The sequence below is a fragment of the Phascolarctos cinereus genome, unplaced genomic scaffold, assembly GCF_003287225.1.
Source record: "Phascolarctos cinereus isolate Bilbo 61053 unplaced genomic scaffold, phaCin_HiC Scaffold_726;HRSCAF=1367, whole genome shotgun sequence".
In the NCBI taxonomy this organism is placed as follows: Eukaryota; Metazoa; Chordata; class Mammalia; order Diprotodontia; family Phascolarctidae; genus Phascolarctos; species Phascolarctos cinereus.
This window is the reverse complement of record NW_027556098.1, coordinates 116,086,590-116,102,195: the sequence shown is the minus strand read 5'-3', so window position 1 is coordinate 116,102,195 and position 15,606 is coordinate 116,086,590. Positions and strand designations below refer to the sequence as shown.

At 35.9% G+C, this 15,606-nt stretch overlaps 1 protein-coding gene across 1 annotated transcript in view; it reads left to right on the top strand.

The window, feature by feature from the left end:
* Nucleotides 1-15,606, top strand: part of HACD2 (3-hydroxyacyl-CoA dehydratase 2) — a 95,947-nt gene that overhangs the window by 42,843 nt on the left and 37,498 nt on the right. The window contains exon 4 of the mRNA XM_020985978.2: nucleotides 3,344-3,432. Within this exon, the coding sequence (XP_020841637.1) occupies nucleotides 3,344-3,432 (89 nt within the window). The remainder of the gene's footprint in view (nucleotides 1-3,343; nucleotides 3,433-15,606) is intronic.

The following is a 15,606-nucleotide window of genomic DNA, read 5'->3' as shown; positions in this document are numbered from 1 at the left end:
CAGGTATTATTAGGCCCTCACTTAAAGCTTATTGGCTCCGACTGCCCATACAATTCCCAAGTTTGGTGATCTGCTTTTCTAGCCCTCAGAAAGGAGAAGAGGAGCTGCTAGGTCCAAGTACAATGACAAATGACATTAAGGAAGGATATAAGGGGGGAGGGAGAACCTAGGAGTTTGGGCTGCTTTTGGGGTTTTTTGCCAATGAGGAATTCTCATATCATCCTCTTCAGTGCCAGCTAAACACTGCTGTTTCTGGGATAGTAGATTTGGGATAATATCATCCAACTTATTAACCTTTTTTTGGGAGGAGAGGCTGGGTGGAAGAATGGAGAGAATACAGTACGCCTTTTGATTTTGAACGAGTGAGAGCAGAGAATCTCTCCCTTTAGGTTTCCTTTGCATACTTGATCATTATTTTAAAAATTGTCCCTAGCTCCCAAGTTTGCTATTTGGGGTGAGGCTGCTACCCCAGCTTGGGCATGAATTGTAAGAAATATTTGTCGAGTTATAACTTAATTCTTTAATTTCTGAGCTTTAAGGATATGTCTTATTTTGAGAGCCTATAACTAAGTGCAGCTGGACCCTAATGTTGTGGAAGGGAGTAACATGAGATAAGACCATAGGTCTTTGCCTTATTGCCCCGTGTATATGTGCTGAGTTAATTGACTTTTTAGAACGTTACTTTTAACTGTATTCTGTTTACTCTCTTTGATCTCTCCTTTTCTGTTGTTTTTCTTCTTTTACTGTGATCCCCTGAACTGTGTACTGCATAGTTGCTTCAGGAAATTACAAGTATATAGACCCTACTTATGACCTAATGTGGCAAATGGACAAAAATATAAAATGCGGGAAAGTATAAATAGGAAAATATAAAATAGGAACATGCAGAATTATAGCTGTGCAAAAGTTCTGTATTTCTTTTGTGGACAAATCCAGAAAGGGGGGCAAATCGCAACAGTGTCCTTACTCTACAAATTGTATCAAGCAAATTTAAGAGTAGCACACTAGATTTTTTCGATTACAAAGTAACTTTCAAATGTCCCTGCCTCCAGATTAAGTGTAGCCATGCTTTCCCATCTGTTAAACATTGGGATAATAGCTTCTGCGAAAGGGAAATATGGGGGCTCTATGTCCCTAGTCAGCTTGTTGTCAGGATGTCTTTACGTGTATCTCCCCAATATCTGAAAAATGATAGGAAAATTTGTTGTATTTGTTCTCTGTGGTGTATTGTCACTGTGTAGTTCTGTTTGCAAAATTGCCTGTCACGTACTCTTGATTTCTTCCTAAATGCTCTGCCCACATTTCGGGTAAGCCACTACAGGTAGAGAATTTTTTATAAAGACATGGAACTAAACCCTTTCTTTGATAGGTGAGGAAACCAAGAGCCAGAGATGTTGAGATTTGTCCAAGATCACATTTGTGATAATAATGTCACACTTGACCAGGCTTCATATTTGACACATCATGAAGCATAAGTGTTAATTGCTGTTTGCATGATATAGTGTTTGCACAACTTTGTTTTAAACAGCTATTGTATCCTAAGCTCTATAATTGGTCCTTGAAGAGAAAGTTTAGATAACAAATAGTTCTGGCCCTAATGGGGCTTAGAGTATAGTAGAGAGATGAGACTAACTGTCACACATAATCTATAATCAATGGGCCTAGTGTAGCTTCTTCCATCCCCTTTTTGCCTAGACTCTTGGAGCAGTCTTCTAATTGATCTCCAGCCTTCACTCTCTCCTCTCTCTAATCCATCTTCCTCCCTGCTGCCAGCATCTTCCTGAAGTACATATCTGACTGGGTTCCTCACCTGCTCAAGAAGATTCTGTCTTCCTCTTATTTCTAGGATAAAATTGAAGCTCTTAAAGCCCTTCCCATGCTGGCTTCAGCCTTTTTTTCCAAATTGAGTTCCCATCAGTCCCTTTCATATAATGCATTCCAGCCAAACTAGCTTACTTGCTGTTACTCCATCCATCCATGCCTTTGGCCAAGCTGTCTTCCATGCCTGGAAAGTTCTCCCTTCCTCTCGAAATCTGTAGCTTCCTTCAAGTTTGAGCTCAAGGTATTTCCTAGTTTCCCAGTTGTTATTGCAGGGCCTGCCCCACCCTCCATATTACTCTGTATGTATCTTGTATCTGTATGTTTTTTGTTTCTTCCCAGGACAGTGTAAGCTCCTTGAAGCCAGGGTCTGTTTCCTTTTTGTCTTAGTATCCCCAGTACCGAGCATAATATTTGGCACATAGTTCTTAATAGAAACTTGTTGAAATGAATTCTTTGATTAACATCTAAAAGGAGAGAGATGAGGAGTAAGAATTTCATTGTTTATTCAATATTGTCCAAGAAAAGGACTAAGGTTAATTTTGAAGGCAGAGAAGGATAGGGTAGGATGATTCAGAGGGCTTTACAGGGTACAAAGGACCGTATACAAAAAGCTCACAGAGAGAGGCATGTCCAAGAAAGTGCTAAGGAGATTTGTTGTCAGGAAATTAAAGACAGATGTTTAAGAGTAGGAGTACCTGTCAAAATACATAAAACACACATTTTATGAAGCAGTGCTTCATCAACCACTGAATGCCACATAGTGTCTTAACCAAGGCACTCTAGGCCCCAGAGGACAGAAAGACAAAAATGGAACTGTCCATGTACATGTTGATCTCATATCTCTCTAGACAAAAGAAGAAGAGGCTTTGAGGTCTATGGAGTGACTATGGGATTAATGTAACACCTTCAAATGCTGTTCCATTTTTAAGTACAATTTTAATTATCTTTTGTTTCTATATTACCTTTATTTTTCTCCCACTTTCCCCATCCAGAGAGCCATTCCTTATAACAAAGGTGAAAAAAAGAAAAAAGAAAAAACAAGTACATTAACATTACCAGCACATGAGTAGTGTTCCTTACCTGTTCACCTAACACCACCCTGCCCTCCCCCCACCACCTCTTCAAAGAAGGGAGGAAGATACATTCTCATACCTCCTCCTCTGTCATCAACCTTGATGGTAAAGTGATAGTTTCTCCCTAGATGAAAAAAACAACAACACATTAAAAGTTTCTTATGGGGGTTTGCTCATTGATTATTTGAAAAGCTTTTTTTAAGTCTTTTTTCCATAGATTGTTCTTTATATTTTGAGTAAAGGTACTTCGTTTATGTGATTTGTAACTTCACATAGTTTCTGAGTAAAGAAACATTTTGTTATAAAATGTTGACACTTCCAATTTCTTTTGTCAAGGACCTTAAAATGCTATTTAGCTCTAAATACTAAATTTGGAATGTGTTCAATTGTTTTATAAAGTGCTAGATAACTCAAATCAGTGAATTTACCAATACTAAAATATTTTTCAGGAATTGTTCCCTCTTCTGTAGTCCTGACTTCTTTCCAGGTGATGTCAAGAGTTTTTCTAATATGGGCAGTAACACACAGTGTCAAAGAGGTAAGTGTTTAAATTGTAGATGAAATATAATAAGACTAGTAATTAGACAAAAACTACTGTTTTTCAGCCTTTCTTTTTCATATATGTGTGTTATGGCTAAAGACTGAATTCCAACTAATATCAACATCATTTGACTAATTTTCACATTCACTGGAGAAACTTTACTTTTAGGGAGGAGTGGGCTTCAAAATCTTACAGATTATTAGATACATTTCAAATATTGAAGTCCTATAGTGAAGATCCCAAACACACCTCAAGATTATGTGGATAATGTGTGTTGGGCATTTTTCCTTAGTCCTGCTTGCTTTCAGCACCATTAGGCTCTAGGCTCAGAGCACAACCCAAGAAGGCCAGGAGTAGAATGAAGTCGTTAGCGCCTGAGCCACACTGGGCTTAGAGTAGCTTTACTTTACTCCCATACTACCAGAGCTATAATTGGAGTTCTAATCCAGCCTGGGAATGGGGAGGGAGATGAGGCCATGGTCCAGCAAGGGGGTCCCCTTCAGTGTCAATACCTTTGTAACAGAGGCAGAGGAATTTGACAAGTGGGGAGAGGATGCCTCCCTAGAGGCAGGAAAGCCTGAAGTGAGGAAAAGGAGACAGCTTCTCAGTCCCTGGGGTCTTCCAGGAATCATGGCTCCTCTCAACTGAGGATTTTGTCTATCTCTTAAAGCTCTGCCTGCCCCAGCTCAAATTCATCACAGAGCAGAGTCCAGGGAGGGAGTAAGAAGAGAGAGTGGTAGGGTACCTCTGGAAGAACCGAGGGTCCCCCTCCCCTGCTTAGCTGCTCCCTGAGTCATAAAACTAGGGCTTGCTGGTCTAGTGCCCCTGAGAAGAGCCAGATTTCAACAACCCAGCTGACTTTCTTTGACACCGACTCTGGGCCTCTTGCCTCTTCTATGAAATGAGGAAGTTATACAAAGGTGATCTCTAAGATTCCTTCCAGATTTAAGTCTAGACTAAATGATTCCTGAGGTCCCTTTGAGCATAATGTGATCTTTTAAAGTGGAAGAGGGAGGTGTATCTTCAAACTGTCGTTTTTGTCCCCTTTCCAAAAGCATCTATCTGCAGCCTCCTGGCAATCAAGCTGACTTGATGGAGATGTTGTTGCTTGATTTTACTGGCCTGAAAAAAAACTGGCTTTTACACTTGGTTATCAAAAATAATTAGTTAAATAAGGAAGCTACCACATGGCCCATTTTGTGAGGTGGAAGACAGTCTCCACACTCTCACTGCAGGGCGATATGTAAGCCTCTTCATCCCTCATGACTAAAGCTGGGTTGGGTTTTGTTTTGTTTTGTTTTGTTTTTTGCCTCTTGCCCCAGGCACAGTTTGTGGTATGTGCCCATGGTACAAAAAGTCCTAGTTAATGCTCTGACATTCAGGTTCACAGATATATTTGACGCATTAAAAATTACAGATCTTTAAGATTAAAATGTACCCAATAATCTTTGCAAAAGTTATAATTGAGGAATGTATTCTCTGCTTCTTTACATGTTGGCTAGATAGACTCCCCACTCCAGCCAGTTGGCCAGTATTAATCTATAGCTATACATATCTGATCTTTCCACTGATTCCAGTGACCAACAGCCAACATTATTGGGTATTATTGGAACTCAGAAAACATCCTATCCAAATTCTCATGTTTTCTATATGATATAGTTATCAAATTTTTTGTCAGAACATTCCATCATCCCAGATTTACTCTGACAGTTTTTATTTTTATACTGCAGCTAATGAGTTTTCATCTAAATTGATTAAATTAGTATTTTGTTAGTCATGTGGAATTTGCATGTTCACGATCCTTTCATTTAAAAAGAAAACTGATACTATCTCACCACCCAAAGATACCTAAACTTTTGAAGTGCAAAAATAGCATTAAACAATTTTGTGTTTCTACATGCGTAGTAAAAATAATATAAAGGAATAACCCCAGTTGGAGAAAAATAAGCAAGGGACCCCAATAGCAGATGTTCTTATGTAGAAGTTTCAGGTTTTATATATAACCCGTATCAAATTGCTTACTATCTTGGGGGTGGAGAGAATCTGAAATTCAAAATTTTTTTTAAATGAATGTTAAAAATTGTTTTTATATGTAATTGAGAAAAACAAAATATTAAAATAAAAAAGTTTCACATTTTCACATTGATATCGGTATAGATGTACACATTTTGCTAAATATTTTAGTACTTGGTTTTCCCTTTAATTTGGAATCTTTTGTACCTGTCATTTTTTGATAGTCTTCTTCCATATTTTCATCTAGTTTCACCTTCTCCTAACCTTTTTTTAAGTCATAGTTTTCTTTTCTCACACTCAGAATGACCTGTCAGTTCTTTTTAGCAGTAACACATTTCAACATTCTTTGCCATTTTCCAATAGTTATTAGGCTCTTAGATCTAACCTGATTCATCTAGCTAAAGCCCCTCATTTTACAGATAAAAAAATTAAATGATGACATGGTTTTAATGGGCACATACTTGAAGGCTGAATATTGTTCCCTGTGCTAGTGTTAATCTATTGTTTGTACGTGAGAGGTATCATTAATAGAGAGCTCACCTTGGAGTCAGGAAGACACAAGTTCAAGTCTCACTTCTGACATGCATTGACTGTGTGATGCTGAACAAAGCGGTTAACTTTCTTAGTACCCTGTTCAACTCAGTAAGTCTCTGTCCTTGTGTATCAGCCAGAGATATGGCTGGTGAGCAGGTTCCTTCATGTGAAATCCCAAGTTCAAATGGAAAACAAAAAGAAGCATATTTTCATAACTTGTGTAGTATTAGACAGTCATTAGTTATCTGAGGCTGACTCTGCAGTGTATAGGTGATGCATGCCTAACATCACCACCAGAGGGTGTGGGCAGAAGAGGAAGGGACAGAATTCAGGGCCCCAGTCCAGCCAGTGGACAGTACTTGGGTCAGCAAAACTTCTAGATTGTCTATGGATTTATTTTTTAGCAGTCAATTGTCTTCAATCATAATGATGCTTCACATTGGTCTAGCAGCATTTTTTTCAAAGAGCTCTTAAAGACGTTTTCATTGCAGGCTCCAAGTTTTATAAAAGGTATTTACGTATTAGTCATATTTACATATTTACAATTAGTTTCTCCTTACTAAACAAACCAGAAGGATCCTGTATCCATCTCATGAGAACATGGTATATTTCAGTTGCCTTTGTTTTCCTTCCATCTGTTCCTTTTTCTCCTTTTCCATGACATGTCTTATCCTTCCATGCAGTTCTTCTGACTCTTTGTTAGCATTCTGGCTATCCCAGAAGTCTTTCTTCTTTCCCTTTTCCCTTTCCTTTTTGCTGCCCCCTTACCTCTCATTGCCCCTTGGCCAACTACCTTTTGTCTTTTATTGTAGTGCTTCCAAAGACAAAAGTTTGGCCAGATCTCCTCTTCCTTCTACTATTCTCTTGGACAGCTGTTATTTTGGCTTTAATAAGCAGTTTGTTATATAAAGCATTCTATGTGCTGTTTCACGTTTGACCTAGTTCTTCTAATCTGTGTAACCTCTGCAGTATATGTCTAATCTCTTTATCTTCAACTCTATAAATTAATTTTCTGGGTATAGTATATGTTTTTCCTGATTTTTTTCTTCAGCTCTTAGGGTTGATCCTCCATTCTAAAATCTTCATTCACCCCCCTCCTTTTCACAAGTTGTATTTTTTCAAATGAACTTTTCATTATCAATAGTGCCTGCATTTCCCACTAGCATTTCAACATGGACAGATGAAAATAGAAATTTGTTTTCCAATTAAAATTATCTGTTCCACCTTAATGCTAAAATATAGAGGTATAAACAATTCTGTACTCATCACACCCACCTTTCTTTTTTCTAACAGCAAATATGAAGCCTTTCTTTTATTATGGTCTTCTTGCTCCATGTTACCATAGGAAAGATCTCTATTGGTAGGAACCATATATACCTAATACTTAAGAAAATTGGCTTCAGAAACTACTTTATTAGTTCCTTGTTCTGATATAATACTGCCTGAATTCCCACATGCTAACTTTCTTTTCCTCTTTCTTTATTTTCATTTCCCAGTATCTTTTTGAAAAATCTTCCCTTTTGAAGTGTATACCAAAATTCTCATAGGCTCATCCTTCATTTTTACATTACCTTTTTTCTTCATTTGACGTTACACATTTTGTTCACTCTTGCTCCAGCTTTTCTGTTACAGTCTTTACATAAAACTATTTTAAATGCAATAACAATGTCAACAAATACAGTCAAATAAAATAAGGAATAAAATGCCATATAAAACCATTAAATCCTCTGTTTATATTTCAATGAAAAACCTGAAACTTAATAAAATAATAATAAAAATATTTAATCTATTCCTTTCTAATCTTATATATTTATAAAATTTTAGTGCCTTTTTAAAAGTCATACTCAATGAGAACAGTCTAATTTTTATTTTCATATTTTTTGATCATTTGATTGGAAATTGTACATTGAAAATGAGCATTACTTTTATAAATTTGTTGCAATTTCTTACAGATTCTAAAAGTCAGATTTTCACCAAATAAAGTTATCATGAAGTCCCCTTGCCCCTGTCCGTTTCTTTTATTTTGGCTATATTACTTTATGTTTCATAAAACCATTTCCCCTTTTATAGAATTAAATAAATTTCGTTTCCAACAATTTTTTCCATTTGTTCAGTAGATGAATTTTTTTTCTCTTTTCCACAAGTAAGGAAAATATTATTCCTTTATCTTTCCTTTTTTCATAATTTGGATTTTTTAAATATCTAGGTTATTTATCCAATTGGACTTTATTGTAGCATATTATCTTTATACATTATAAATACAGTATCCTTTTGATGTTGCCAATGTGGTGATGTCTACCCATGACTTGATTCAGCCTGAGTTTCACCACCCCCATTTTTCCAGTGGACTTCCCTCAAATTAACATGCATGTTTTATGAGAAGTATAAACTATGTATACAATAAAGTAAACTGTAGGCAGCCTTGCTTCATCCCCCTTTGTTTTTTCCAGCCTGCCCGCTGAGTGAATGGACACTGCTTAGTACCCCATATAATGACTCCATATTATAGTAGTAACCACAACTGATATTTATTTGATATTTCCAAAGCACATTACATATATTTTCTCATTTACACTCCATGACAAGCTTGTGTGATAGTTATCCCTATTTTACAGATGAGGAAGATAAGACTGAGAAGTTAAATTAAGGACTTACTCATGGTCACAGAGCTCTTAAGTATAAGAGGTAGGATTTGAACCTCAGTGTTCCTGATCCCCCAGTCAGCACTTTACCAATTACTGTTTCTTGTGTATATGTTGTAGCTATAAAATATGGATTGCTTGTGTGGCTTGTGAAAATCAGTCTTTTTGTTCACTTTATATTTTAGCAGTTTCTCTGGCATATTATATCTTTTCATGGATTGATCAAAATTTTTAATAATACTTCCCTTCCTCCTTTGGAATATTCCCTGATGATTCTTAATATAAATTCACTAGTTGATTATATTTTGCCTTTTTATGATTTCTTGTCTATTAAGCCTTTTGTTGGTCTTCCCAGTATTTTTGTTTTTGTTTTTAAAGCAGGATAGTTTGTTATAACAGAAAGAGTATTTGGCTACGAGTTGACATGAGTCCTAATCCTGGCTCTAACATTAGCTTAGTGTGTAACTTTGGTCAGGTCATTTAACCCTGGTCTTCAGTTTCTTCATCTGCAAAATGAGAGATTTGTCCTAGGTGACTGCCAAATACTAACATTCTGTGATTCTAAGAAAAATATTATAATCAAGATTTAGCAGTGTCATTGGCCTCTAGTTTCTTTATCTTCCCTGATTCTTTTTGTAAATATCATTAATAAAGTCTTTGTTCTTGTGTGGATCACATTACCTTTCTTTTTTAAAATAATTTTTTTAAAAATTCTGAAATTATGAAATTCCAAATAAAATTAATATTTCCATATACCTAGTAGAACAACAAAAAAAAGGATTGTACAATAAACTGTGACTCTTTCTTCTCTATTGATTGCTTTTTAAAAATATATGATAAGTTCAACATGAACCTTTCAAAGCTATCCTGTTTATCTGTGACTCTTTTTGGCCTTTGTTCTGTTCTTTGCTTTCATTTTTAAAAAAATCCATCAGTGTCCTTCAGTTTTCCGTCCTTTCTTCTTTCTCATATCTGCATCCCCTCCCCTCCCCCATTGGAAAAAAAAGAAAAGCCTTATAACAAAAATGCATAGCCAAGCAAAAGAGATTCCCACATTGGCTGTTTGCAAAACACATCTTATTCTACATTTTGAGGCCATCCCCTCACTTTCAAGAGGTGGGTAGCATGCTTTATCAGTTCTCTGGAATTGTGTTTGATAATTACATTGATCAGAGTTCTTAAGTCTTTCAAAGATGGTTTTTTTCTTTAGGATGTTGTTATTAAATACCTTGTTCTCTTGCTTCTGCTCACTTCACTTTGCATCAATTCATATAAATCTTCCCAGGTTACTCTGAAGCTGTAAATTTTATAATTTCTTATAGTTATGATAATATTGCGTTCCATTCATACCATAATTTCTTCAGGCTTTCCTCAGTGGATGGGCATTCCTTTTAGTTTCCATTTCTTTGCTGTAGCAAAAAGTTGCTAGAAATATTTTTGTCTATATGGTGCCTTTCCTCTTTCATTGGTCTCTTTGGGGTATAAGCCTAGTAGTGACATTCCTGGGTCAAAGAGAATAAACAGTTTAGTGGTGTTGAAGGGCATATTTCCAAATTGTTTTTCAAATTGATTGAGCTAATTCATAGCTCCACTGAAAGTGGATTATTAATGTGCTCATTTTTTCCATCTCTTTAACAATTACCATTTTCTGTTTTTGTCATCTTTGCCCATCTGTCATGTTACCTTTCACTAATATTTCACTGAATCTGAGCAACCAGTGTTTGCTCAGAGAGTCTTTAAAATTCTTATATAACTCATTACCCAGTGCCTGGCTCATGGTAAGTACTTGATAAATAGTTGCTAATTATCTGAGGCTATCACACTGAGAACTACTTTCCCAGTTGAGCAGTATAGTCATGCTGTTTACTTTTGGGGCAGTGATGTTTGCGGTTAAATTATTTGTTTATTCTGTTGATTGGTACACTGGTTTTAGTCCACATTCTTGTCCTTTTCTGGAAGACATGCTCCTGAAACAGTAAAGAATGGCTTTATTTTTGGCAGCTTTTAATGCCATTTTAATTTGCTTTTAACCCATTAAACCCACCCCAATTTCTTCTTGCTACTTACATGCTCCATGATCTCTCTAGCTAGTGCCTTTATTCTTTTTTTTTTAATTAATTAATTATTTTCAGTTTGCAACATTCACTTCCATAAGCTTTTGAGTTTTAAAATTTCTCCGCCACCCTCCCTGCCTCTCTCCCCAAGATGACTTGCAATCTGAGATAGGCTCTACATATACATTCCTATTAAACATATTTTCACATTAGTGATGTTGTAAAGAAGAATTAGAACCAATAGGAGGAACCACAAGAAAGTGGAAAAAAGCAAAAGAGAAGAAAAAAAGAGCAAATAGTATGCTTCAATCTGCATTCCAGCTCCATAGTGCTTTCTTTGGATGTGGATAGCATTTTCCATCATGAGACTTTTGGAGATATCTTAGATCCTTGCATTGCTGAGAAGAGCTAAATCTAATAAAGTTAGTCATCGCACAGCATAGCTATTACTGTGTACAGTGTTCTCCTGGTTCTGCTCATTTCACTCAGCATCAGTTCATATAAGTCTTTCCAGGTTTTTCTGAAGTCCACTTGCTCATCATTTCTTATACCACAGTAGTATTCCATTACATTCATATGGCACAACTTGTTCAGCCATTCCCCAATTGATGGGCATCCTCTCAATTTCCAACTCTTTGCCACTATAGAAAGAGCTGCTGTAAATATTTTTGTACGTGTGGGTCCTTTTCACATTTGTATGATCTTTTTGGGGTACAGCCCTAGAAGTGGTATTGCTGGGTCAAAGAGTATGCACATTTTTATAGCCTAATGACTTTCTTCTTGTTCAGCCTTCTTTTCCTTCATTGTCTTGACCTGTATAAACAGACTTCTCTCATTTGTTCTTTGACTTTCACTAAGGACTGAACATTCAAAGTTCTGCATTGTATCCACTTAGTCCCTTACTTTCTAATTTAACTTCCAAAAAAATCTGTATGTACTCATGATGGAAAATGCTATGCACATCTAGATAAAGAGTTATGGAGTCTGAATGCAGATTGAAGCATACTGTTTTCACTTATTATGCTTTTTCTTTCTCGTGGTTTTTCCCTTTTATTCTCATTCTTCTTTCACAACATGATTAATGTGGTTGTACATGTATAACCTATATCAGATTGCTTGCTGTCTTGGGGAGAGGAGAGGGAAGGGAGAAAAATTTCAATTCAAAATCTTATAAAAGTGAATGTTGAAAACCTTAAAAAAAATTAAAAATTAAAAAAATCCTCTCTATTATCCATGGATCATTTTTTTATCTTTGAATATCTTTTTTTTTTTAAGTTTTTGTCTCTTGCCTTACTGATCTTTTTTTTATATATAACTTATAACATTTTACCACCTTCTGGCATCTTGAAAATGTAGTAGGATTTTACTGTCCTTCTTAGGTTTTTAAAAATGACTCTAACAGGAACTTGTTTACATCTCCATATATATGCCTAATTATCTAGCATTTGAAAAATTAGTTATGGCTATTAACAAACATAGAATGATAAGAAAAGATAATAACTTTCATGTAACATGTCTTGACCTCTTATCTTTATTGCACATAAATCCTTTTAGTTATACTAAAGATAATTTGGCATAGTAGACAGATGGGACCAGGCAGACTGTGTTCAGATTTTATCACTGTTGCTTATAATCACTGTGACCTTTAAACAAGTTACTTTATTCCTCTGAGCCTGAGGTCCCTTATCTGTAAGGGGGATTATTATGAGGCTTGAATGAAAGAGTACATGTAAATTGCTTTGCAAACTTCAAAGAAGTATCTAGTTTCAGTTACTATTTCTGGTCCCACTTCCCTGACTTTACATGCATTTTTAAATATTATTGTAGATTTACCTCTTAAGTACGTGAACAAATGAATTAATAATCAGAATTCCCATCCTTATCATTTAATCTCTTTCTGGACTCATCCCTTATAAAGTAGAGTCTTACAATATGTCCTCCATGAAGCCTTTTTCTTCTCGTGCCCCCTTTCTCCTCCTCGCCCTTATAGGCTATGATATAGTCTCTACTTTCTTTCCATTTTCCTTCTCCTCATATTTTCCATTCTTCCCACCTACCATCCAATAGCTATTAAAAAAACCAAACATTTCTCATTTTTCCTTCTTTGAAGTTTCCTTAGGTCCCTGGTAAAAGTAAGAAGTTTGGGAATCTACCTATCCAAACTCCTATAGTTCTACTCACAAAGGTTTTTCTTCAAGTTCTGAACAACTTGTGTACATACCAGGCTTTCATTCTGTTTTTTGGTCTGCCTGCTTGAGCAGCTGCATCTCCTACAATTACCCATTCTTTCTATCATACAGTAGATATTTGTTTTTCTCTGCATGTGCCACACATTTCACACATATACAAAGCTCTCTTAGTCCTTCCAACATCCCTGTTCGGGAGAGAAGGCAGCTGCTGTCCCCATTTTGCAGATGAAGAAACAGAGACCTTGGATTATATATAGTTAGTGACAAGCCTGGTCTAGAACTGAAGTCATCTAACTCTGATTTCAGTCTATTTCATGCTCACCCCATTGTCTCATTTTGTAAGGGTAATGGAATTGGATATATTCTAAATATTAGTTTTTCCTTTAGGGACTGAATGTTCAGAGTTCTCCATTGTACTCTACTCAGTCCCTTACTCTCTACTTAAACTGTTCTGGTAGGTGGATTTACATCATCTTTGCTTCTAAAATTAGTACTCTTCTTGAGGGTGGAAAAAAATCTTATTATTTTATCACTGATAATATCCTGGTAAACTTAAGCATTGCTATGAGACGCAGCTGGATGAATCCTTAAGGAGGATTAGCTGAGGGCTGATCTGACTATAGCTGTAGAAAGTCTATTCCTAGAAGCTGCTGGCACCTATAAAGTGTAAGTCTCTTTCTCACTGCCTTCCCCTAGAACCTGGAGCTCATTCTGCTCAAGAGTAGGTTGATCTTCCTCCAGACCCTACTTTTTATCCCTTTCCTATTCCAGTATAGGTGGTCAAACACCTCCTTGCTCTACAGGCTCTACTCTGACCCTAAGACACCTTGATTTTGTTTTCAAAGCATAGGATATTTTTTTGTATTTAATTATGTTTTTGTATTATAAGCCCCCTTATATAACATCTTGTGAAGCATCCCTCTGTCTCTATTATTTCTACTTTTGGTAGAAATGTCTAACAAAGAAGTTTGTCCTCAGAATGTGTCCTATTAAGTTAACAGAGGTGTTAATAAGTATTTTTCCATTGAGTCATATAATTTCTCTGCAATTCTGCTTCAGCTTATGTGACATACATGTTACTGCCAGTTACAAATAGTTGGAAATTTTGTTCAGAGTCAAACCTGGTTATTTGTGGTTTTTTCATTTACAAAAACCTTTGACTTTTTAGCATGACTATAGACATCAGTAGATAGCCATAGAAAAGAACCCAAGGTAGAAGGGAAAGATATTGTTATCTTAAATTTAAAATAGTAGTTTCCTAAATAAGCAAAAGGATTATGATAGCTGTTATCTGGGAACCAAAATTATTTCAGGCATCACTTCTATAATTATGTCACCAGTTTAGTAATACTTATCACAGTAATTTAGTAATACCTTATCACAGAATTATTCTGCCAGTTAGCTGGTCAGTGAGTTAAATTGCGACACTCAAGCTAGTCTTCCTCAGTAGCCTCAAATTGGCTTTTATAGTTTAGAGTTTTGGTACTACGTGGTAACAGGACAAGAGCACATCTTTTAGTTACTAACATTTTCCTCATCAGTGTTTATCATTTGTTGATACCCAGCAACACTTTAGCGATATTTAAAACTAAGGAGTATCTGTTGGGATGTTTTGTTATTTTAAAGAATCAAGCGATAAAAGCTAGTGTCCTTTGTTAAATTTGTTACAGAGATCCTCTTCAAACCATTGCTATGGGAAACCATTACTAAGGTACAGCGTAAGTTTTCCATTACAAATGGTAGTGTAAGATGTAGAGGTTGAGTAGGTATCCTATGTATGCTTCATCTTTTAAAAATATTTGTAATCTTCTAGGGGAGGAGGACAGGATAGATAGCTATACCTATATATGCATATATATCTCCTTTTTATATATATTATAATTATATATCATGTTATATATAATTAAAAGATACCATTGATTTTTTTTTCAAAGTATATAGCCTATCCTCTGTGTAAGCTCCATCAGAATAAGACTTTTTGATACATACCTGGTTGAATTTTACATTCTGTTTTATTATAAGTTAAAAGATGTTATAGAAATAGAGGCATCATTATTAATTCTTTTTTTAGAGCAAGTTTTCAGTTTCACTCAGTAAAAGTCAACTGATTTTCATGCGTCGTGAGCTTTGGTAAAATATTTCACCCAAGCTAAGAAAAGTGAACACAGATAAACTCATTTTAAGCAGGTGCATTCCACAATACTATGTTTGGCATTTTTTCAGAGCATCAGCTAATATACATTTGAATGTCTCTGGTCTGTGGGAGGGCCTGTCTGTTAAATTAGCTACTTCCTTGTCACACTGATTCTTCATCTGCATAGAAATTGGGGTGTAAGTAACTTATTCTAGAATCTTCTCCTAGAGTAGGCTGAAAGAAAGGACTCACACACTATGGAAGCAAAGCATCTTGATAACGATATTTGAATTCTCATCCAGCCTTCTAATAATTATCTTAGGCAGCAAACGCAATGGGGTAAATGGGCTTATTGGAAATCCTTAGGATAAGACAGGATTTCTAGAGGTTGTCTTTTATTCCTCTGGTGGGAGGGTTGGGGGGGGCGGGATTTGGAAACTGCCATTCTAGGGCAATGTATGTCTTTATGATTAAATTTCTGCAGAAAAGGAGATTATATAACTTCTTTCCAAGCAAAAGAAACTCTTTTCTATATTGATCTGAGTTCCTCTTGCAGCAGATAGATATACTGTCCAAAAGATTATTGCTAAGTGATCTATGTTTTC